The sequence below is a fragment of the Carassius gibelio genome, chromosome A22, assembly GCF_023724105.1.
Source record: "Carassius gibelio isolate Cgi1373 ecotype wild population from Czech Republic chromosome A22, carGib1.2-hapl.c, whole genome shotgun sequence".
Lineage (NCBI taxonomy): Eukaryota > Metazoa > Chordata > Actinopteri > Cypriniformes > Cyprinidae > Carassius > Carassius gibelio.
Genome location: NC_068392.1, coordinates 3,750,615 through 3,775,453, shown reverse-complemented (window position 1 = coordinate 3,775,453; position 24,839 = coordinate 3,750,615). Strand labels below are relative to the sequence as shown.

Here is a 24,839-nt window from a genome sequence, read left to right as displayed (position 1 = left end):
CGTTTATTTGAGCGATTGTCATTTTAGATAGAAGTGAATAAGATAACATAGCCATGGTTTGTGTACCATGTCACCACGTGAAATCATGTTAAAATGACACTTTAACTGTGTCTAATGCATTAAAACATGTATAGGGAAAAAAAGGCTTAATACTCGCATCAACATTTATTAAGAACATAAATGTTGAGAATGTTGAATGTTAAGAATATAACAACGTCTTTTCATTACAGCTTTGTAGTCGCTTTCGACGAATCTGCAGGATTGGGACGTCACATAAATCACATGCACGCGCACAATACACATTCCCAGGTAAACAAGATCCCTATGGCGGCTGTGCTAACCGGAGGATTCAGTCTGAAAAAGAGGTTTATCGTTAGTTTGTTCGCAGTGTTTGTATTCCTCGTGCGCGGTAAGACATTTGTTACAATTCATCTTCCTGTCAACAATACAAATAAATTAATAAATAAACTATTACTAAACAGTTTTAGACGTATTTCCCTGTTGGAGAACAGGCTCAGACCGGAATATAAAATATTTTGTCTAGTAACAAATCACTTTTTTCAAAAGATCTTTTTTGTTTCTGATTTGTTCAATACTGATAGGTGCCTTCTTTCCTTTCTTGACTTTGTGTCTTTGAAAGGTGCAACAATCTCGCTAAGAGATTTTAATAGGTGACAAAGTATTCCTGTCAGTTTACAAAACTTTGTTTAAAGCGCATTTATTTAATGGCTGTGTAAACAATCATTTTCTTACGCATTTAATGGTGTTTATATATTAGATTAAAAAAATTCAATAACTTTTTTTTTTTATTAAGAAATGCTATTCAACTCCAGGATGCCCCTCTTAACATGGACCTTTTCTCACAGACTATTGATCCCAAGTCAAATTAAAGAAACTCAATATTCAAAATTAATTTTGTAACTCTGATATAGAATATATTCTACATCTGTTTTATCATTGCCCATTCTCCAAATCTTTTTGGTCAGAAGTTACCATGTACATTTTTTCTTGCTATAACAAAATGATAGAAATACAGAATCTATTATTTTTGTGTCAGATTTTCATTCCAAGGACATTAATCTGGATTGATTAATTGTTTTATTGCTTTGTCTTCTGGTTAAATTTCACCTTTATAAAGCCAGGGCCTTCCATTGCAAACCTAACTTTAGAATGTTTTCATCTAATATAATAATAATGTAATATAAAGTCCCTTTTTACTTCCTTGAAGAATATGTCAAATCCTTTGAACTCAAAAGGCTTCAAAAACTTTTAATATTATTGAGTCTATTGTAAGCTATCTTTAAAAGATATTATTTTCTTTCATTTTTTCTTCTTTATCTTTGTGTAGCTTATCTAACTTGATGTGATGATGTCCATTTTCCCCGTTACTTCAATTCTATTGTTATTCTTTTAACTGCAATAAAATTCTGCAATGGATTCTATTTTACACTATTTTAAAATAGCTGGATTTTCCGCTATTTATACTACTTATTGCAAATAGTGGCTATTATCTGCACCTCATCATTATAGTACATTATAAAACAGTATGCCATAATAACATATTTGAGTGTAAAATATAATTTAAAATTATTAAATGAATGCCACCTTTATTTTATTTATTTAATTTATTTGTACAGGGACAACTCACAAGAACAGTGTTGTGCCAGAGTTAGCTATAGAGCAAATTAGCATCTGCAGTCCCTGGGCAGGATGTTACAAAATTAAAATATTAAGTGAAATACAATACATATATATAACACATACAATATCACATCATTATTTACAAATCAAAGTCAATGATCACATATCTGATTCTCCTTAAGTCATACTTTAAGTGTAGTTTTAAAAATACTAAGTGTTGTACACACTCTGATGTAAACCAGTATTAAATTCCATCTTTCTGCTGCTCTAACTGAAAAGGCTGATTGTCTGGAAACAGTTTTCTCAAATTGAGTTGAACAGTCATCTCTAACTGATGACCTAAAGTTGCACATTGTTTACAAGGTGGTGGTGCAAGATGATGAAATAATCTGTACATTAAACACAAATCAGCAAATAATATGAAATTGTCAAACGTCAATTTATAAATTGTAATATTTTTAATAATATTACAGTGATGATAACTCCTTGGCTTTTTGATATCCGTGATCGATATTCGTTATAATTTGCATTTCTATTACAGTGCACTGCGTATAATATAATTATACTGCGTATAATAGTGAAAAGAAATCTGAATATCAAACCGCAAACTATCTTTACTGCTACAAAATACATGCAAAACTGTAACGACATATGTGAAATAAATATTTCTAAAAGGTTTTTTAAAGGGACAGTATTCGTCAGGCACCTGAGAGTCTGTGAAATGTATATAGAATATTCATAATTTTTATTTTATTTTTTCTTTCTATCTAAAAAGAGAAGTATAATCAGCTGTTTATTTCTTCCCCAGGTGCATCTGATGATGTCAGGGTAGTCTCAGTGTCAGTGATGGAGGGAGATTCAGTCACTCTACACACTGATGTTAAAATAAACCAATGGAAACGAGTTAAATGGTATTTTAATAACACTTTCATCGCTCAAATCAGTGGAGATCTCAGTAAGACCTGTACAGATGTTCAGTGTAATAATGCCACTGAGAGATTCAGAGACAGACTGAAGCTGGACAATCAGACTGCTGACCTAACGATCATAAACATCAACGCCTCAGATAAGGGAGTTTATCATCTAAAGATCTTCAACTGCACACACCCTGGAAAGGATTTTGATGTTGTTGTCTATGGTGAGCAGGTTATATGTGTTTAGATCACAGAGTGGATATGTACAGTACCAGAACAATGACTCAGTTTAGATTTAGATTTAGTTTTATTCTGGACAGATTTTCAACATCGCATTTCTGACCACCTTTTAAATAGCTCTGTTATTTCATACTCATCATTTTTTTTGTTTATTGGATTCCAAATTGCAGAGGATTTGTTTGATAGTAAACACATCAATTGTGTTTGTAAGCGCAGAATCTCGATTAAATGTTGCTTTACATATTGACGTAAAGAAACCTAAAAATAATGTGAATGTTAATCTCATATTTTCTCATATTATGATCACAAGATTACTCAAAAGTGCTCGGTGAAATTATAAAACACTCATTTATATTCTCCTTTAGTAATATTTTTGTAATTAGTTTCTTGTCTAGTAATACAAACTGTACATTATGCATGTCTGTCACTCGGTTTTCCTAGTTTGTACCAATTGTAGTTTCCTCAGCGACTTATGTTTTGTGCTTTAGATGACTCTGCTGCCGGTGTGAAGAGAAAGTCAGTGGCGGTGGGAGAATCTGTCACTTTAGACACTCGTATAGCAAAAAGCCCAAATGATACAGTGACGTGGTATTTTAATGACATTCTCATCGCTGAAATCACTGGAGAGCAGAGTAAGATCTGTGAAGATGATCGATGTAAAGAGGGATTCAAAGACAGACTAACAGTTGATCAGACTGGATCTCTGACCATCACAGACGCCAGAAGCACAGACTCTGGACTTTATAAACTACAGATCAACAGCCGCAGAAACCGCTACAGTACCAGCAGCATTAAGAGCTTCACTGTGTCTGTTACTGGTGAGTATAGCTTTGGCCATATGGAAGGAGAACAACTCTTACAAGACAATGTTGTTACATTTTTTTTATTTTTAGTACCTTAATGTCTCGGAACCAACGGTGCTTTTGACGTCACTATGAAACCGATTCAGATGTACTCTCTGAGCCCAGCTGATATCTCTTATCATTTGCTATAGATCGGTCCAGCATACTGACTCACAATAATGACTGTCTGTCTCTTTTGTTTCAGATTCAGGTCTGTCTTCAGCTGCTAAAACAGGAATATTTGTTGCTGTTACTGTTTTGGTTCTGGTGATAATTGCAGCTTTTGTTGTGATTTACTATCGCCACAGGAGCTCCATAAAGGGCGAGTATCACACACATATTCTATAGATCAATTTGGAGTAGACGTAGTAGTAGGCGCATGCATAGTGGTGGCAGAAAAACACTGGGAACAAATGGAGGGAAACGGGTAAAATCAATGCAATAAGAGGGAAAAAAAATATTGTTGTGCCTTTGGATATCAGAATCGTAATGCAAATCATTTTTGCACAGACTTTTAAACAGACAGACTATGGATGAAACCTGCTATGATTACCCTACTTTTAATGCATGAATCTGATTTAAATAGGTCTATATATTATATTAGCCCTACAGTTGAAATACATGCGTGGAATTCTGTTTTAACCTATAACATTTACTTATTTTATTTCACTATTCTGACCTTTTTTCTTGCAAATGCATGTTTATTTCTCCTAGTTCAGACTTTATACCTTTTTATAATTGTGAGTTTGTCAATTCTGAGGGAGGAAAAAAGGCAGAAGTGTGGGATTATAAACTTAAGAGAAAGAATGACGAGTGGATATTTCTCAACAGAATTGTGAGATATAATCTCGTAATTGCAAAAAAAAAAATGTAATTCAGAATTTTAAAATACAAACTCAATTACATTTTTAATTATTTTATTCCATGGCTTGAATAGACTGCTATGTTAAAACAGTCATTTTCTGCCACCAGATAGGCTCTGAAATTGGTCTGTAGTGAGAGGGAAATGATCTTTATTTGCAAAATTTGCATTTCGTTGTGTGTGATTTAGTGATTTCGTAGTATCTGTAGCTGTAAATGACAGTGCTTTGTTGTTCTGTACAGATGAAGGAAGCCCTCGTGATCGGAGAAGACCCCAACACAGAGCCGCTACCAACAAGGGGCATTTGTCGGTTCTGAATAACAGTGCCGCCTCTTTCCATCCTCTCCCTGAAAACGAAAGTGAACCCGAATAAAACAATCGCATGCTTTCTTGAGCCTCAGCAAATGCACACTGCACACGGCACATTTGGTCATTTGGGCACCCTCTAGAAATCTAAAATAAATATTAATCATCCATTACTGTAACCATACGGTAGATCGTTTTAGCTATGTATATGCCTTCAATTATGTGTTTTAATGATTTCATATTTGCAGCTTATAAAACTAGAGTACATTTATTCGTTTATGGAAGCATCTTTATTTTAGCTTCTGGAAAGAGCCTCCTCGATATAATGTAACCAGCTGGTACTTTTTATCTTCATCCTCAGAGGACTATTGTTCTGCTTTATATATTTGCTCTTGTAGCATTCAGCTTTGTTGCTAAAATGCTTCATGAGCATTAGGAAGAGGGAAACACACTTGACTGATTGTTATCAGTCAATGCTTCTGTTAAAGCCACTTTAACATCATCAGTAACAAAATACACATTAATTATCTCCATTCATGTTGTTCACAGTGCATCATGGGCTCCTATTTCTTCTTAAAAGACATCAAGTAGCTTGTCATATACTTTTGTTTTTCCGTTTTCATGTGCCATTTTTCTTTAAAACAAAGTTTGTATTATTATGATTCAGATCAGAGCTGTTTTTTTGGTTTGTTAGATTTGCACATGAACTGGAAAAATACTGTATCTATATTTACGGATAATCCACCTTATTTTTAATTGGCACATCCATTTGTGAATGTGTGAGGTTTCTGGTTCATTTTTTCAGTAATTCAGATGTGTATGGACTATAAGTGACCACCCTAATAATAAACATGCTGGTTAATAATGTAATAATAGCTTTAATGTTTAATGCACTTTGTTATTGTGGTTGGCTGTCACTTTTGCACTCTTATTTGTATGTTCTTTTCTACTGAGATGAATTATTTTTTATAAAACAGGCAATAAATGTAACGCTATGTGGTGAATTTAAATAAACTGTTGAAAAGATATTGCTTGGTAAGCATGTGTCAGTGTTATTTTAGTATCATTATTCTTTCAGCAAATGTTTGCAAATTTCAGGTTTGTATAAACCTCAAGAAAAAAAAGTATTCATAAATTAAATCATTGAGAATCCGCTGTAGATATATTATGTATAAATTCATAAATTATTTCCGTGTGGTAAATGTTGACATATTCAAGCCCTTGACCGATGTCAAACAATAAATACATAGTTTGTCCACAACGGGGCACCATATAACAAGCAGCGAAGTTGTCATTATTATGCGACGGCATGTAAGATTCATTCTAGCGAATCGATTCGTTCGCTCGGCTCGCTTAAAGAATCGATTCAAAGAGCCGTTTTTAATTTTTTGCTTAAACAATGATGTTTATAACTACGTTTTCGATCACAATAGCTCGCTGATAATATGCAAAACGCAACAGCAATAATACCTTTCTTTACTCTATGCATTATGTATTATTAATGATGATGATTTTGTAATGTCGTAACGTTTTGTGCTCTACGTAGTGCGGTGGATCAGTGCACTTCCTCGTGACGAGTGTGTGTGGAAACACCTTCAACACGTCTACACACACACACACACTCCAGGGGAAGAGAGAGGGAGAAAGGGGCGGTGAATTGTTTCCCACCCGCAAATCTTCTTTCTCTGTGTCCTCTTCTCTCTCTAAACCTCTAAGTTAGTTTGTTTTCTTCCTGACATGGCTGCGCTCTCAGCCTGGTTCTGGAACGAGCGCTTCTGGCTTCCGCACAATGTCACTTGGGCGGATCTGGCCGACCCTGCGCCCGGGGTGGAGTACCCGAAAGCCGGCCACTTGCTCTCCGCGCTGCCGCTGGCCTTCGGGATCTTCGCGGTGCGGATCTTTTTCGAGAGGTATGGTTTGATTTTGACTGGACGCCTTTGGGACCATCCAACAATTCAGTCTAGCTTTAAGTGATATATACATGCTTTCTTAATACTGAACGTTTAGCTTATGCATGCACGTGTCTAACAAAAAATGCCTTTTGAAGTCCATTTGGGCTGGTTTGAACGTGAGAAGAATTTCAAGCCTTAGGGTTATGAACTTGCAGCCTGATGCATCTGTCAGCTGACCAGCTTAAGGCCTCGACTTATTATGAGGATTGCATTTATTTTTCTTTGCTTTTTATGTGTTCTTTTTTTCATCCCACTCTCACTCTCAAAAGCATGCTTTTTAGTCAGACTTCCTTGTTAAGCAGAAGTGCAGGCACATGTGTTATGAGTTTCCTAATGTTGATTTTGCACAATTTCTGAAATAGTGTCAGAAATGAACACCACAGCTTTAGAAGAGCATGTGATGCATGTACTGTATAAAACGTGTCATTTCTCAAATATGCTTTGAATTCAAGGGACCTTGAGAGGAAATGACATCAGTGTGTCAGGAAAGCTTGGTTTTAAAGGCACAGCGCGCTCAAAAATGAGCAACCCTTTTCGGTCAAAGATTATCCACCATCAGGTTTTTTGAAAACCCTTTAATGGTTTTTGAAGATTTATTTATACGTGGAACATGACAGGAGACATTTGGTACAATGTTCACGCTGCTTTTTTGTGAATGGGAACCGGTGCTGTCAAGCTCTAAAAAAAACCCACTAAACTGCTTGTGTAACAAAGTTAATAATGACTTAAAGGTTCTGTAGGTTCGTTAAATTAAGTGTGAGTAATGCATTAGAATCTTTCAGTTTTGGGTGAACTATTAATTTAAAACTAAACATTTTAAAAAGACGAATTACTCAATAATGAGTTTGTTCATGTATAATGAATGCCTCCAATGTGTTACGTCCAAAACAACCTCTTTTTTATTAGTTTGGCTGCTTTAGGTTTCATTGGAGTATGATGAGTATCTTGAGGAACCTGTTAGGAGAATAGGAGAAACTACTTCTCACCAATCCAGTTGAGGTAAAAGTATTTATGGATATGATTCTAATCGCACCAGTTCTGTTAACATGGTTTAAAATTTGCCTTTGACTTGTTTCAATTACGTGGTTTGTGGCACGTCGCTAAAAACAGCGAGTGAAACCAGTCCACAGAACCAACTTGGACACAAGGCATCACCAAATGTTTTTTGGTTTCCTATTAAAATGTGTGAAACATTGACGTAGTTGTGTCAATTTTCTTGATGCTTTTGTTTTGGGTCCAGTCTCTTCAGATTACATACAAGTTACATACTAAATAGTGTTAATTGAAATAGCCAACTTTTGTAGGTTTTATTAGTATTTTGAATTTGTTTTAATTGATATATTTTCCATGCTAATTTTAGATAAAATATTAGTAACATAATTGTCATTTTATTAACATGTCTATATAGGATTTATACATTTTTATTTCAGTTTTAATTATTTTAGCACGTTAACTTAAACTAAATGGAAATGAGAAATGTTGCATTGGCAACTAGATGGAAAAAAATATCTCGTTAACTCTCGTTTTACATTCTGTATATTTTAGTTTGTTTGTTTGTTTTTCTTTCCAAGTTACAACGTTTCTCATCACTGTTTAGTTGTTCGATTTTCCTTCAGAGAAGTCTAAAGCTTTGTTTGTGGATAAGCAAGTTCTGCAAATCCCACCAGACTTCATTCTTGCCAAAGGACTCGTAAATGTTCAGTATCTCTCGAGGAGTGTTCAGTTTATGGACCGGTTCATGGTTTATGATGGTTCATGGTTGTTTAGTTTCCTGATTGAACATATCACATTGACTCTAGGTGAATAGGGCTTCTTTTGTTGTGCTGGCCGTCTTGGTTTCACAGAAGAGCGTTGTCAAACAAACACCCATGTCATGTTTCACTGTCATGTCCTCATGTTTGGGGTCTGACCGAGCCACTGAGGAGGCCAATTAGCCTAGTTGGTCCAGAGGGGGTTGGTCTGGTTACAGGGGGGCAGTTGCATGCATTCGGTCAGGATGACTTCAGCAGTCTCTCTCTTCATTTATTTATCAGTGGCAACTGCAGACCACAGATAGTGTTGATGTGCTTTAGCAATGATCAGTTACACACTTGCACGGTCTTAAACATATAAACCAGAGACTTTTCTTTTTTTAACTATGGGAGTTTTTGATGATGTTCTAGCAGTTCATTTTTATGGAACTCAATAGATTTCAGACTCAAAGTTATTTTGTTGATATATTAGGGGAATTTAAAGAGGGGATCTTTTTCATTACTTCGCAAATATACTGAAATATGTGAATACTGCATAAACTGAAATCGATTCACAGGGCTGTTCTGGAAATGTGTCAACACCCGTTTCCAGGATCCTTCCCTCTAGAGTTAAGTCTGTCACTGAATAGTTAATGCTCTAGACAGCTCTAGTACTGTGGGATTACTGGGTCTTTCTGAATCAAACGTTGCCTTGGTCTGGTTTTAACTTACATGCATTGTCATGAGTATGTGGCATCTTATTTGATTATATCATTGCATTTAACTAACAAATAACATATTCAATTACATTATAATTTTACATAGGATATACTAGTTATTTTTGGAACATATAAGCAACCGCAGCCTCTTTTGAATTTGACAGTTTTTAATTTAGGATTAAATTTAAAAAAACTATAAATTCAGAACAACCACTCCAGTCGTCACTTTACCAACTAGAGTTTAAAAGCGTTTTTCAGTTTTTTTTTTATCCTGGATTGAAAAATATTAATTATGCATTAATTCTTCTGAAAGCCAATTAAGCAGTAACTTTTTTTAGTGGCCCAAAATTTCAATGTAGGGGGAAAAACATGGTTAAGTTAATGGATTCAGAAATTCAAATCTTAAATCTGGGTTGTACTTGGTTTTAATGATGTTGGGATTTTTGTATTATTAAATTAATTTTAAATAAATGTGGTCTAAATGGAAAACATGGTTATTGTTTTTTTTTTTTAAGTATTTCACAGTGATGTTAATGATCTTTAAGTTATGAATTGTACTAATAAGATCAAATCTCGATTTTTGAACTGAATGATAATCAAAAATCTGATTCCATGATGCATCATATGATTTAGTGTAAAACTGTAATCAAATCAACCTAATTTGAAATTTTGTAAAGACTCTCAACTGTATTGAATTCAATTGTACCCAAATTTCTTGTTTTCTGACGCATTACATTTGGTAAAGCATTAGAATTAAATCTAATTGTTGGTAAAATTTTCATTCGTATCTTTAGCTTATTCTAAAAACTTAACATTGAAAACCTCTTAAGTATGTGATTATCAAAATGTAATTCTCTTTATGTTTATTTGAAGTTAAAGGGAAAGTTCACCCAAAAATTCTAATTCTGTCATTTACTCGCCCTCAGTTGATGGTAGCCATTGACTTCCATAGTCAATATAGAAGGAAACACTTTGGAAGTCAATGGCTACAGCCAACTATCCAGATACCCATATTCTTCAAAATATCTTTTTTAGCGTTAAGCAGAAGAAAGAAACTCCTACAGGTATTAAGGTCAGTAAATGATGACCGAATTTTAATTTTTAGGTGAACTCTCCCTTTAACCTTGAGCTGTCACATCATTTTATTAGTCATTGAGTTATCTGTAGATGTTTGTTGGGGTTACGTTGAGCTGAATTTTTTTCAGGGGCAGGTGTCACATTCTGCTTTTACGTCCGGTTAAGACATAGAGACACACAGATCAAGTGTCCACGCACATGGGTCACGCTCAGGTCATGTTTCACGAAATCGAATTAGTGAGGAAATGGGAAACGTTGTTAGCTGGTTGTCCTGGCATGGCGAGGTTGCATGAAGCACTGAACACGAGCCTGATACACAAACGCCCACACAATAGGCAAAACGTTAATCATTCAGTATCCCTGCTATGACAGCATCAGCAAAATCTGTGCCAGAAATGATGTGTGTGACATCAGTGATCCGCATTCAGCTTTTGACTTTGAGCTGTTGCCCCACTTCATCCTGTTTCACAGAGCACCAGTGCTGTTGCTTGTTAGCACTTCGTTTTGGGTCATCACTGTTTGTTTCAGAAGCTCTTCAAAACCTTGTGATTTCGTTCAAACCAGCATGGAAATGCTCTACTTCCCTTTCATAGTTCATATAAAGAAGTGCAGTTCTTCCTCAGCTTTGCTTTGTTTTCCAGTACTGATATAAAAACTTTTTTTAATATCAAGATACATTTACATTCATGGCCAAAAGTATTGGCACCCTTGAAAATTTCCAGAAAATTATGTATTTCTCACAGAAAAGTATTGCAATTACATATGTTTTGCTATACACATATTTATTCCCTTTGTGGGTTTTGGAACAAATAAAAAAAATGAGGAAATAAAGCAAATTTGACAATTTCAAACAAAACTGCAAAAATGGGCCATGACTATACTTGAAAAGAATTACTTAAGTCTTCTTTTCTAAGCATGTATAAAAATTACATTTCAGTTTCAGTGTGGTGAGAAAAATACACTTAAATTATTTGGAAAACCAAGTGATTTTTCTCACCCAGCTGATAGATATTTGCGCACAGCAAATATTTTTGCTAGAACTCAAAGACTCAGACTTTTCCAACGGTATGCATTTGTCAATATTGATATTATGAAAAGTTTTGATTATAAAACATTGCAGTACATTTTGAGGAGGAGTTCATTTTCCACTTTTTTTTTTTAATTTTTAGAAAGTACATTTCTAAAATGGTTTTCACATAAAAAATGTTTAGTTTTTAATTCTATTTAATTTACGATGATTACTAAAATATGTGAAAGAGAATGAAAGAGCACAGAGTGTCCCGCTAGTTTAAACGTAACACAATTGTAAATTTAAACTTAATTTTGATGAATTTCTCAGAAAACAAGACTATCTTGTCATAATAATCTTCCTTCTCAAGTAAATGTTTGGTATTTGTAATGGGAAAACGAGTAAAATACTGATGAATAACACTTTTTTTAATTATTTTTTTCTTATTATTTTATTTTCCCAGTTTAAACAGGCATTTATGCACCTAAATCAGGTTTTATACCCAACAAAAGATCACTTGTGTGCTTTGAAAAGACCTTCTATTGTCTCAAACTAGGAAAAGCCCTTGTCCCATGAGGACTCTGCTCTCTTGGAGCTGACCGTTTGTGTCTTCTGCAGCCCACCGTCCTGAAACAAAACACAGACGGTCATGTGATGCAACACGCCAAGTCCGGCTGGTGCAGCTTTAGTGATTGAGATTTTTGCTGAGACTGGCTTTCACAGATTAACTGAGATTGTATTGTTCAAAACATCTGTTTATTGTTGAACGAGCTGAGATTTTAATGTAGTCTCTTTCTCAGCGGGCTAATGTTTAGACCCACGTGTCACTTTGACCCTGCTGGCAAAGGGAATATTGTGAATGTGTTAAATAGGGAACGTCACTGTTTACAAAACTCTGTTTGAGTCTTAGCCATAGATGCTTAACTTCGCAATGAGAAACACAAAATATCTTTAGTTAAGACATATTGTAAGCTTTTTAAGGTGAGGGTCAGATTCTGCAGTTCACTATTTATAGTCTGTGGGCTGGTGGGGGAAGTATAATGGGCTTGGAGACATAGTTCACCCGCGTGTGCCAATTCTGGGTTAATGAACTGGTGAAAACAACCATTGCCAACACATTGCTAGTACGGCCAGTGAGCGGTGTGTTTATTAAGCTGGTCCAGTTTTATTTGAGAGACATGGAGCGAGTTTTATATTAAGAACTTTGACCACAATTAACTGCCATTTTTGTTGTTATGTGTTGTTTAAATACAGTACAGATCTGCAATAAGAATGACTATATTTGACTAAAACTTACATTTCAATTAACATTTCTAAGTAATGATAAATGAACAAGAGTTTAGAAAATCATTTAATGAAACTCATACATTTAAAAGTTGAATTACAGAAACTCTGTTGTGTAGTTTTCAAAATTTGCCAAAAAATAATGATAATTCATTATTATTATTTTTTTTATCTCAAAATTGCTTTCACTTTTTCATTCCATGCACTTTTTTATTTTAGTTTAATAGTTTTATATAATTGTATTATTTAAAGAAAAATTATAGCATCTTAACAGCTTTTGGAGATGTTATGAAAATGGCATTCAGAAATTGCATTGTGTGAAATTGCATATATTTTTCCATTACTACTCTGTTACTACTATTTTCCATTATTACTCATTAATGTTTTTTTTTACTTGATGAGAAATTATGAAAAGTTTTGTTTTAATTTTTTTCGCTTGTGAGTTTTTTTGTGTTTTCTTTATTTTGCCTGTGTATTTTTGGATTTATTTGGATCAGAAGCCATTTTTTTTGATCAAATAATATCAATTATTGCTAAGAGCATTAACAATTTTCAATGAAAAACATAAAATAGCCTACAATAAAAATCTGAAATAAATTTTTTATATATATATATATATATATATATATATATATATATATATATATATATATATATATATATATATATATATATATATATATATATATATATAAATGAAAAAAAATATTTTTATTTAACAATTACAATTTTTTTCACCAAATTAACAATAAAAGTAAATGACAATATTTTACTACATATATTTTTTTTCTAAAACTAATTTTACTTAACATTTTTTTTTTTTTTTTACAAAAATACATATTTTTGTGAATATTTTTGTGCCAAAAATGCATCTTTTGCAAAAGATTTTCTTGCTCAAAATTCAGCTCATTGGTTGAATTAAGTGCAATGTTTGGAAAACACCATGATGTTCATAGTTTTCAAAGAAATTTGCATTCAGTGAGGTTTTAGGAATGTAGCTGGATTTTGCATGAGTCAAATCAATGGCTTTTTGTAATGTGCTGTCAGAAAAGAAAACTAGTTAAACTAGCCGCTAAGTTTAACTTTTTATTTTTTTTACTTTAAGTTTTGGGACTTTTTTCCCCCCTTTTTCTAGAACTATGTTAATTGTGTTAATTTGATTTGTTTGAATAAAAGGACAACTTAAATGCTGGCCTGACAAAGCCTTGTTTGAATGTTTGAAATCGCTTTAAAAAGCTTGAATTTCGAAGATTTAATTAAATTTAAAAAAATGTTTTTAACGTAGCACATTGTTCAAATGTATACGCAAAGTTGGTAGCATGTTAGCATGTTGTTAGCATGTTTTAGCACATTGATAGCATGATTATAACATGTCAGATCAGTCTGAAGGTCTGAGTCGATGTAGCTTGAAAACTATGCCAAACCACCATAATAATAAGATCTGTAAAACAGTTTATTTAAGTGTTTGGTTTTGATCTAGAATAGTAGGAAGGTATGTAAATCTGTAAATTTGTGTAGATGCCAAAGGATAAGATGTTTAATCTCTGCTTTCGTCCCGCAGGTGTATCGCGGGTCCGTGTGCCTCCATCCTTCAGATCCAGACGGAGTTGAGTCGGAGAGCTCAGCCCAACGCCGTCCTGGAGAAAGTGTTTACATCCATCACAAAGGTATGCTAATGCCATGAGAGAGAGTCATTCACCAAAGTTGAGGCTCCATGTGAAGTAATATTATTAAAATACATTTGCATTTTTAGTCTATTATCCCTGGGTTTTCTCTTTTATGAACCTGTTAATTTTCTGCTGTTACTGTGTGTGTGTTTTATGAGGCCCACAGAGCAATATCTTCAACTTTAGTCTAGAAACTGACTATAAATACAGCTCAAACAGGTTTAACATTAGCAAACATGTGAATAGAGTTGTGACGCTCTTTACAATCTTCAAAGGCCTGTTTGTGGAGCTGCTGTAAATAGTCTTTCTTGAACTTCAGGCATCTTTGTGTATTTGATTTATTATATTAAAGCAATTTATGTTCTACTTTTGTTTTTGTTGTTGCTGTTGTTTTTTATATGTTATTTATATATATTTTTTTATGAAAACTATAATTTATTACATTTTGTCCCAGACCCAGACTTTAAAACTTGCAATGTAAAAAATCTGTAATAAATATATATTTTTTTAATTAAAATAGTTATAAAGATAAAATTAAATAAGTGCAACTAATTCATCATTTATTGTGTGATTTACACAAATTTTTACGTTGACTTCAGCTTATTTATGTTCTGTGTTTTATTTCATTTTCAGTTTTTTTTTGTTTGTTAGTTTGTTTTTTGTCTTTTGAATGAAAACTATAATTTATTTACATTTGTCTCAGACCCAGACTTTAAAGACTTTGTCAAAACCCATTATAAATACATTATTTCCAACTGACAAAAAGAAAAAGAAACACTAAAATAAATGTAACTTATTTAATATTTATTGTGGTTTACATAAATTTTAACATAAATTACGGCTATAACTATTTTCACGTCAGAAAATTATTTACCTTACAAATGTTTTATTACATTAAGAATTTATTTATTAAGAATTTGTTAATGTATAAATGTATCGGTTAAGATCTTAAGATATAAGACATAAGTAGAATCAAATCAGTTGAGTTACTAAAACAATAAGCCCCAAGAAACCGTGATTTATTGTGAATTTATAACAGCTAAAGGGCGTTATCTGTTATAAATTTACTGTAAACCACGGCTTCACAGGGCTTACTGCTTTTATAAAACAGTTATTCCATACGTAGTAATGTTTCACAAAATAAAAAATTAAGTGTAATGATGTTAATAAAAACAATATTCTTACACCAAACAATGTGGTTGTTGTGGTTCCAACAAAGTGGTTGCCGAGCAACCCACAAATGTAAACAAAGGTGTATGTTTGATGCAGCTTAGAACATGGCTCAGCCAATCAGAATCAAGGACCGGAACTCTCAGTTTTAAACTAATAATTTTATGGAATTCTTATTCTGTGTCATTTCCTGTTTAGCTGTAGTTCTGTCAAATTAAGCAAAAAGTGTGAAAACATTAAATGCCCGTGTGTATTTAGGACAAATACATCACATGCTAGCTAGTGTATTCATAATTTCAGAATTATGCTTACATGATTACATTTTCTCTCCATTTGTCTTTGTTTGATTTCAGTCCCCAGACTCGAGGCACTTAGAGGGTCTTTCTAAGCAGCTGGACTGGGACGTGAGGAAGATCCAGCGATGGTTTCGACAACGGAGGAACCAGGACAAACCCAGCACTAGAACCAAGTTTTGCGAGAGCATGTATGGTTTCATTTTTCCATTTATTTTAAATGCATTTTTTTTAAAGCACACATGCATGCTAGTGCTGTACCATATAAAAACATGGCATTTAAACCCTGAATTTTTACATTTATTAGACACTTTTATTGAAAGTGATGAGAAAATTTACAGGAATATTTGCTGTATTTTTTTTATCTTACTTTATTCATCATTTAGCATGTGGAAATGCCATTCAGAAATATAATTGAGAAATGTATGCATTTACATTTATTCATTTATTTAATGCTTTTATTGAAAGTAATGAGGAATTTATCAATAATATTTGCACTACACCATACTTCCAGTTTCTAGTGTAATTCCTCTTGGTTTGCTTCATTAGAAATATTTACTGAGGAATATTTTGAAGGTTAAATAGAAATTGAATGGAAAAATACTCCTGGAGTAGTAGTGGGTGGAGACTGCTCCTGCATTGGTCAGTTTTTATGTCAATCAAAGTTTTGCAATGTAAGTGCTCTAGAAGGCTGTAAATGTATAAATGCATGTTGAAGTTTTTACATTTTTACATAATTCGTCCTATATTTTGGAAACAGAGTCGTATGTGGTCTTTCCTGATTTTGCTGGTTGTGTTCAGATGCATTTGTTGTCACCACCCACGTTCTCTGTGATTCACCAGTAAAATCAGGCCTCTGGTTTGACTGATTGCAGTACTATGGTTCCTCTTACATGCAGTCGTGTATTTGAGTTTCAGATATCTGTTTTCTCTGATTTCTCTGCAGGTGGAGGTTTACATTTTATCTGTGTATATTTATATATGGGATCCGTTTCCTGTGGCAGGTGACTTACAACTGCAAGATTTGACTTTTTTTTTAGGGTCTATTTATACAATTTATCAATTGACTGTGTGCGTGTGTGCTTTCTAGTCTCTCTGGATGTGGGATACGAGACAATGCTGGTACAATTACCCCTATCAGGTAACGCTTAAATGTTGTCCATTCTCTAATGTAAGTTTAATTCAATCTTTTAGCCATTACGTGTACCTTTTTTGCAAACACAGTGGGCCCTATTTTAACGATCTAAACTCAAAGTGTAAAGTGCACGGCACAGGTGCACTCAGGGCGTGTTCAAATCCACTTTTGCTATTTTAATGACGGTAAAACGGATGGCTCGCCCGGGCGCATGGTCTAAACGGGTTGTCCCTATTCTCTTAATGAGTAATGGGTGTTTTTTGGGCATAACGTGCAATAAACCAATCAGAGTCTCATCTTCCATTCCCTTTAAGAGCCAGTTGCACTCGTGCCATAATGGATTTGCTATTTACACGGCTGAATTTGGCAAGCGCAAAGACAGAACGCGTCTCCGAGATGAAACAGAGCTGCTCGTGTGCGAGCAAATAGATTCTGATATATGTGATGTCTATCCATTATGACATGTAGGCATTTATATATTTAATTAGCCTACAAAAAATGATTATGCATTGCAATCCTTTAATTTTTTATATTTGGCATGTTTGTGTGCTGCTGTGCGTCCCTGTGTTTAATAAGCAGCATGTACGCTCTTTAAATAACAAAGAAAAACATTGAACCAGACTTTAGACCAGGTTTGAGTTGGTCTATGGGGCAGTCTATTTTCAGCTCATTAAAATAGCAATGCGCCTGAACACAGCTCTTTTTTTTAGACCAGCACGCCCATGGGCGCACAAATGGGCGCAAATGCATTTGCTAATTAAATGACGTGGCGCTGGACGGGAAAATGCGAATGGCGCCGGACTGAAACTAGCGCTACGCCTTGCGTCGCATTATACCGATTTCAATTATAATACATAAAATATTATGTAGTAGTTTATATTTAATTGACTTTATTATATTAACAGAACATCTGTCACTGTCAAATGTATGCAGATTTAAATATCATCTTAAAATGAAATAATTAGTATATAAATGATTGCATTGCTGTATGATAAATAAATAAAACTTGAATGATAATCTCAAAGGAGAATGCAAAAATGTATTTTATTCAGTTGTATTCATAATAATAATGATAGGGATTTAGGGAGTAAATGTGCTTAGTTGTTATTAAAGTTTGCAAAAAAGAATCCTAAAATTACTGTCACTTCATGCATTTGATTTTATTTATTATTTAATTGTATTTATTTAGTTAAAATAAAATTTGACATTAAAACTTTTTTTGATTTTATGCACATAAAAAAAAAAGATCTTGTTTTTTGCCATATTTAATTGCGTTGTTTAATTTAATTTGTTCTTTTGAACAAATTGAATTGTAAAATAATGAGAATTTATGGAGTAACTGCACTATCATGAATAAAATTTCACTATAAAAACAACACTTTTAAAATTAATGCAATTTTTTATTGTTTTATATTTGTGTATTTAATTTTATTGTTATTATTTATTTATCACCTGACAAATTGACCATTTGTTCTGATGTAGTGTCTTGTCTATAATCTCTGTGTGTGTGTGTGTGTGTGTGTGTGTGTGTGTGTGTGTGTGTCGCAGGTGCTGACCTCAGGCCTGTATAATTATTATATAGCAGAACTGGCCTTCTACTGGTCGCTCATGTTCTCACAGTTCACTGACATCAAAAGAAAGGTGAGCGTTGGTGGATCAAACGTCAACTGTTCATTCCTGTTGTGTTTAATTCACTTCTCTCACACTTCTAAACTTCCCTCCACATCAGACACACTCAGACGAGTTGCTTATGAGGTCAAAATCCTGCAGTTTTACATGTTTAACATAGCATTGTTCCCGACAGCAGCTGCGTCATGTTATGCAGATTAAAACAGGTGGTGTGTTAGAGAAGGAGAAGGCCTTAAACTGAATCAGCAGCTGTCAGATGCACATCTGTCAGGTTTTCAGCCGCATGTACAGAGCGTCTTCAGGGCGTGGCTTGTCTGTTTGTTTAGGACACGGCCCGCGGCGGTGACCATTATGAGCTGAGAGATTTGTATAATAACTTACAGCGAGTGAATCATAACAGAGAGAGATTGTTCTTCTTTATTTGACACGGCGGAAACAATCTGAGGAATTCGGCTTGTGTCCAGCCGAAAGGAGAGTTACAAATCTGACTCGATGCTTCTGTATTTCATTTGTATCATATTTTCATGTCCTGCTGGTAGTTTTGAACACATTTCTGGTGTATTTCTGCAGGATTTCCTCATCATGTTCGTCCATCATCTGGCGACGATCAGTCTGATCAGTTTCTCGTATGCAAATAACATGTTGCGTGTTGGGAGTCTGGTCATGTGTATTCACGACTCTTCTGACTTCCTGCTGGAGGTAAGAGTGCAACAACGCTTTTACTGTCTTGTTATATTCATAAACTAGCATTTAAATGAGGGGCCATGTGAAATTTTATGCATAATTACCATCATTTTCAATGATGCATGAATATATATATATATACACTAATATACTATTTATTACTGATATTTTTTATTTTCAAATTGATGTCTTTTTAATTTGTTATTACAATTATTCAATTTGTTGTTTTTATTTTATTAGTTCTTGTATTTATCAATTTAGTTTTTATTCATTTTTATTAACACATTTTAATTTCAGTCTTTGTTTGACCCCCAATACATTTTACTTTTTTAACTGTATTTAAATGAATAATTCCATCCCAGTGTATTTTTTCCCAATGCAACAATTAATTTTTTATTAATATTTTTCTTGTTATTTTTTATTTTGCAGGCTGCAAAGTTAGCAAACTACGCCAAATCCCAGCGTTTATGTGACTTCTTGTTTGTGGTGTTCGGGATGATCTTCTTTGTGACGAGGCTGGTCATTTTCCCCTTCTGGTCAGTGTCACGTGTGTGTGTGTGTGTGTGTGTTTGTGTGTGTGCGCTCATTTAATAGACCAATCAACTGCCGCTGATGGTCTCCTGCAGAGCCAAACCACTGTTTGAAATCACTGTTATATGCATATATAGTAAGATTATTTGTAATGTTTAAGAAAACCATTAGCTCCAGTGGTGTCCTTGATTCTGATTGGTCAACAGCTGTGTTTTATTGACTGCTTCACCCAACGGTAACATAAATGGTCAATTATATAGTCTCGAATCAGTTCCATGTGTTACATACACATTGTTTATTATTTATGTAATGAGTTATGAGTGAAGAGTTTGGAGACGTGACTCAATCACTATAGAGCACAGGCCTCTCATACCTTATCACAAACTATTATATTAAATATTGCATACTATTAAGGCTAAAATAAGTATTAAAGGTGTTAAATGTGTCATGCATTTTGGAAAGAAACTGAATTTTTAGGATCATTAAGATTTTTTGCACTGTGACAAAAAAATGGGAGGAATGGGAGGAAATAATAAAATATTATTTCAATGGTTCATTGTTTTATTACTTTAAAGTACTTATGTATGATGGCAGTATTTGTCATTGTCGACATTTATTCAAATTAAAATTTTAAGTATCTCAAATTAACTAATGATTTAGAAAGTATATAAATAATTGCATTGCTGTTATTATAATTAAATTCCTGTTTAACTTTAATTAAAATGGCAATGGGGACTGCAAATATTTTTAACTGATTTTATGTTGCACAAAAAAAGATCCTAAAATATCCTTCATTTATTTAATTTTATTTGGATGAGGATTTAGGGATGCTGTTTTAAAAGTTGAAGATTCAATAATAATTCAAACATTAATTACATGTTTTTTTTATTGTTTTATTGTTTTGTTTTTTATCAAAACAACAAATTACTGTTTATGTAAATAATGATTATTAGAATTTTTGTTATGTTATTCAATTTGATAAATTATTTTGGAAGATTCTAAGCAGCTAAGTTTCTATATATTTATTTTGTTATTTTGTGCGTGTGTGTGTGTGTGTGTGTATTTTGCGATATCACATGAAAAATACTGGACGGAAACACCAAGATTAGCATAAAATCTTTAAATGTGCTTTTAAAAAAACTCAATTAAAGGCGGGTGTACACGGTGCAATTTTTTTGTTGCTGTACGAACTCGCTGAGGTTTTTTTTTCCTTCGGGAGATAGTTTCAGATGCTCGCGGCTAGTACTGTTTGAGAATAATTACAGACCGATCCGAGAACGTTAGGAGCACCTCCGATAATTTTCAAACATGTTAAAAAATGGGACGCTGTCTGTTTAAATTCATGACGAATTGGCGAGCCATCTGAAGTTGACCAATCAGAAGATAAAACCCACATATTATTTATATAAGTAATCTATGTAGTAATTTTTGTTAATTATACAGCTCTATTTCTTTTTTCTTTTCTTTTTATTCCGAATTGTGCCAAATTTGCCAAATTCAGAAATAGCCTTCTAACCTCGAAGTGTTAATGAAGAACAGAAAGTCCAAATCCATAGCTGCCACAAAGAAAACTATTTCGGCCTCAGAATCCATATTTTTATAAATGACTCAAAGCGTAATGTTTACGTCAGAGTTTGTCAAATCGTAGTAAATTCGTGTCGTGTGACTGCCTCCGTACGATTTTTTTACGCCCGCCTTTAAGTGGATTTTTTTAATCCAATAATAATATATCCAATATTTTTATTGTTGATACTTTTTGCACTAGTTCCCAACACCTGTGTTTTCTTGAATACATGGGATAGAAACAGTGCTTTATTCACAAAAGTTAGATATTTCAGGTTTAATTTTTAACTTTTAAGCTATTATATATATATATATATATATATATATATATATATATGAAAAATGTTACACATGATACACATTGTCAATATTAAGTTTGTTTTATGAAAACTAATGTTAGTAGTATACAAAATGGTAAATAAGATGTAGATTCGTTTTTTTACACTAGATGCGAATGAAGCTTTAAGCTCGAGTGATTTACATGTTAAGTCAATGCAAAGACGTGAATAGACAACATGTGGCGTGATTCCTGCGAGTTGAAAAATCTGAACTTTGGTGGAAATTTGCACTGTGTTAACCAATCAGGAGTTTGCTCTAGTAGTGACGTGATTACGATGTAGCAATCTGAGGCAAAATCCAAAAAAATAATGGAGGAATTATTTTTCATGTTTAACCACAAAAGAGACATCAGAGCTATTGGCAAAAGTCAGAAGAACTAGCCGAGTCGAGACTGAGCTCCCACTGATCGCATGGAGCTGATCGTCTCCGAAATGAGCGAAACACATTTTTAAATAGGCGCTGTCTTTATAAATAAACTGCATATTTGAGTTTAAAACAACTACATTCTCACCTGAAATACTTTTAAATCTAAATTTCATGACACGATAACAGTAAAATTTTGAAAATTATCCGAATAAATGGCGGTTGAAATCACAATGATTCGTAAACTCAGCTGGCAGAAGCCCCTCCCATGACGCAAATTCAAGTCTTATGTGAAGTTCCACATGCAAATGGAGTGATTAAACTCAAAATGTTCAAGCGTCCAACTACGCGCGATTTATTCGCCCAAGTCGCGTCTGGTGTGAACGCCCCAATAGAAACAAATCCATCATTTTTTACTTCAACCATTGTTTCTGGCTAAAATACGAGTGCATGATAATGCACAATAATGCAGTTTTAGATGAGATGAAGTGTTTTGGATGTTGCAGGATCCTGAACTCGACGCTCTTCGAGAGCTGGGAGATCATCGGGCCGTACCCGTCCTGGTGGCTCTTCAACTCTCTGCTGCTGGTGCTGCAGTTGCTGCACATCATCTGGTTCTACCTCATCGCCCGCATCGCCTTCAAAGCCATCATGAGAGGAAAGGTGCGCACACTCCCGCCGCTCTGAGCCACATGTTCACGAGGATCACCTTAATGTTGTGTAGTTACATTCGTTTCCTCTCTTTCTCTTTCTCTCTAGCTGCTGGAAGGCTGTTCCCATCTTTCAGCTTCTGTCCTGATAGAAATCTTTTCCTATTTCTGCTAAACTCACTCGCTTTAGAGTCTTTCCCTCTCTGTCTCTCAGTCGCTTCGGCTGTAAGTCTGCTTTCTTTACTTGTTTTCCTAGTTGGTTTTCTAGAGGTTTTGTATCCCAGACTATGTATTTAATCTGTTTAATGTGTTTCAAAGGAATAGTTCACCTAAAAAACTCAATTCCGCTTAACATTTCCTCACCCTCAGGTCATGCAACATTAGGAGGAGTTTGTTTCTTCATCAGATTTTGAGAAATGTAGGACTTGCTCAGCAATGGATGTTCTGCAATGAATTGGTGGCATCAGAATGAGAGTCCAAACAGCTGATAAACACATTACAGTAAATTCACACTGCTCCAGTCCATCAGTTAATGTCTTAAGAAGCCAAAATCTGTGTGTTTGTAAGAAACAAATCCATCACTGAGACATTTTTTACTTCTAACTGTCGCTTCTGGCCAAAAGAGAAACTGTTATCATGGATTATAGATTTTAAGCAACAGTTTAAGGTAAAAACAAAACAAAAAAACAATGGATTTGTTTCCTACAAATACACAGCTTTTGGCTTCTCAAGACATTGACTGATGGACAGGAATGGTGTGAATTACAGTAATGTTTTTATCAGCTGTTTGGACTCTCATTCTGACGGCACCCATTCACTGCAGAGCATCCATTGCTGAGCAAGTGATGCAATGCTACATTTCTCCAAATCTGATGGAAAAACAAACTCATCCTAATCTTTGAGTGGAGGATTTGGCATTTAAGCGCCCTCTTGAGGAAGCCTACCAACATTTCCCAACCAGAGTACTGAACCAAACCAGTACTTTAATTAAAAACCCACCGCTGGATTGGTCTGCTTATTAAAACAGTTGAACTTGATAAAAAATGAAAAAATTTTTTAACCCTACTCACTACATCCAAACCATTAAAAGTACTACAGCTAATAACCCCAATGTGTCCAAACCAGGTGTCCAAAGACGACCGCAGTGACATTGAAAGCAGCTCGGAGGAAGAAACTGAAACGATACCCAAAGAGCGACTCAAGATGGGTTCATCCCGAGGAGAAAATGGCTCAAACGGCCATTTTGGCTCCAAAACCTGGAGCCAGAATCACAACAACTGGTGATACTCTCTTCATTTGGCCTCGCACACAATCTCGTGTCCTAGAAATACCACAACGGGGACTATTCCTCATCCCTGTACCTCACTCCAACAACAAAAACACCAATGAAATAAGCCTGATGTGGGACTTTTGAGACTCGATGACGGAGTTTGGGGCGCCATTCCGGTGATGATGGGACACTAATGACAACATGGCCACTGTGAGAGGCTTGTGAAAGAGAAAAACGATTAAATTAGTGATATTTGCATTCCCTCGTTTCCTTGTTTTGGGAGCTGAGAAGACGTTTCTGTTCCACACTTCGTTTTACTGAAGTCACGGAAGATTATTCTCTTCAGATTTTAACTGTCGGATGTACTCTAGTTACTATATACAGTTGCGTTACTTTATGTTTTGGTTTCTGAAGTGTTTGTAATTTGTTTCCTGTGCTGTTTTTCATTTTACTTTTTTATTTTTGGAAACCAAATAAGGTTATTAAAATGAAAGCTGGGCGTTTGTTCTGTAATGAGATGCTGTTTTGATTAAAAATGTGAGTTTTTTTTTTTTTTTTTCATCTTCCACTGGAAATCGGGGTAGATTAAATGAAATATATGAAAATTTAAATAAGTTTAGGGTTCCCCTGGTCATCCTAGTAATGTCTGGGTTTTGAAACTATGGTTTCCAGTCTTGTAGTCAATTTTGACATCTATAAAATGGACATTTCTATACTACAGAAAAATTTGTATTTTCTGATCATAAAGAGCATTGTAAATGCTAAACGCAAATAATAATTAAATTAATTTTTAAATAATATCTAGGTCCTGGAGCAAAACCAGTTGAAAAGCACTGGTATGGTGAATAAAACTGTTAATTTAATATTTTCCCCACTTTTATAGTGTTTACTAATATAGTCGTTTTATTTTATATTTTTCTATTTAGTTTTTAAGATATAGTATAATTTTAGCACTCCAACCTAAATTTG

At 34.1% G+C, this 24,839-nt stretch overlaps 2 protein-coding genes across 3 annotated transcripts; both read left to right on the top strand.

Annotated features, from left to right (window-relative positions):
* Positions 1–285: 285 nt before the first annotated feature.
* Positions 286–5,833, top strand: LOC127942863 (uncharacterized). 2 transcript variants are annotated; one of them, XM_052538866.1, is made up of 5 exons: positions 286–409; positions 2,450–2,779; positions 3,284–3,613; positions 3,843–3,959; positions 4,742–5,833. In XM_052538866.1, exons 1-5 carry the CDS (start codon positions 325–327, stop codon positions 4,870–4,872), a joined length of 993 nt encoding a protein of 330 aa, XP_052394826.1. In that variant the 5' UTR covers positions 286–324; the 3' UTR covers positions 4,873–5,833. The 2 variants fall into 2 exon arrangements, with proteins under 2 accessions (XP_052394826.1, XP_052394827.1); XM_052538867.1 differs by lacking the exon at positions 2,450–2,779 and having other exon boundaries at positions 321–409.
* A 354-nt stretch (positions 5,834–6,187) lies between these two features.
* LOC127942858 (ceramide synthase 5) lies at positions 6,188–24,417 on the top strand. The gene is made up of 10 exons (XM_052538856.1): positions 6,188–6,715; positions 14,138–14,243; positions 15,767–15,897; positions 16,653–16,710; positions 16,797–16,847; positions 18,390–18,482; positions 19,041–19,169; positions 19,584–19,690; positions 22,457–22,613; positions 23,726–24,417. The coding sequence occupies exons 1-10, from the start codon at positions 6,543–6,545 to the stop codon at positions 23,882–23,884; spliced, it is 1,164 nt and encodes a 387-aa protein (XP_052394816.1). The 5' UTR covers positions 6,188–6,542; the 3' UTR covers positions 23,885–24,417.
* Positions 24,418–24,839: the final 422 nt, after the last annotated feature.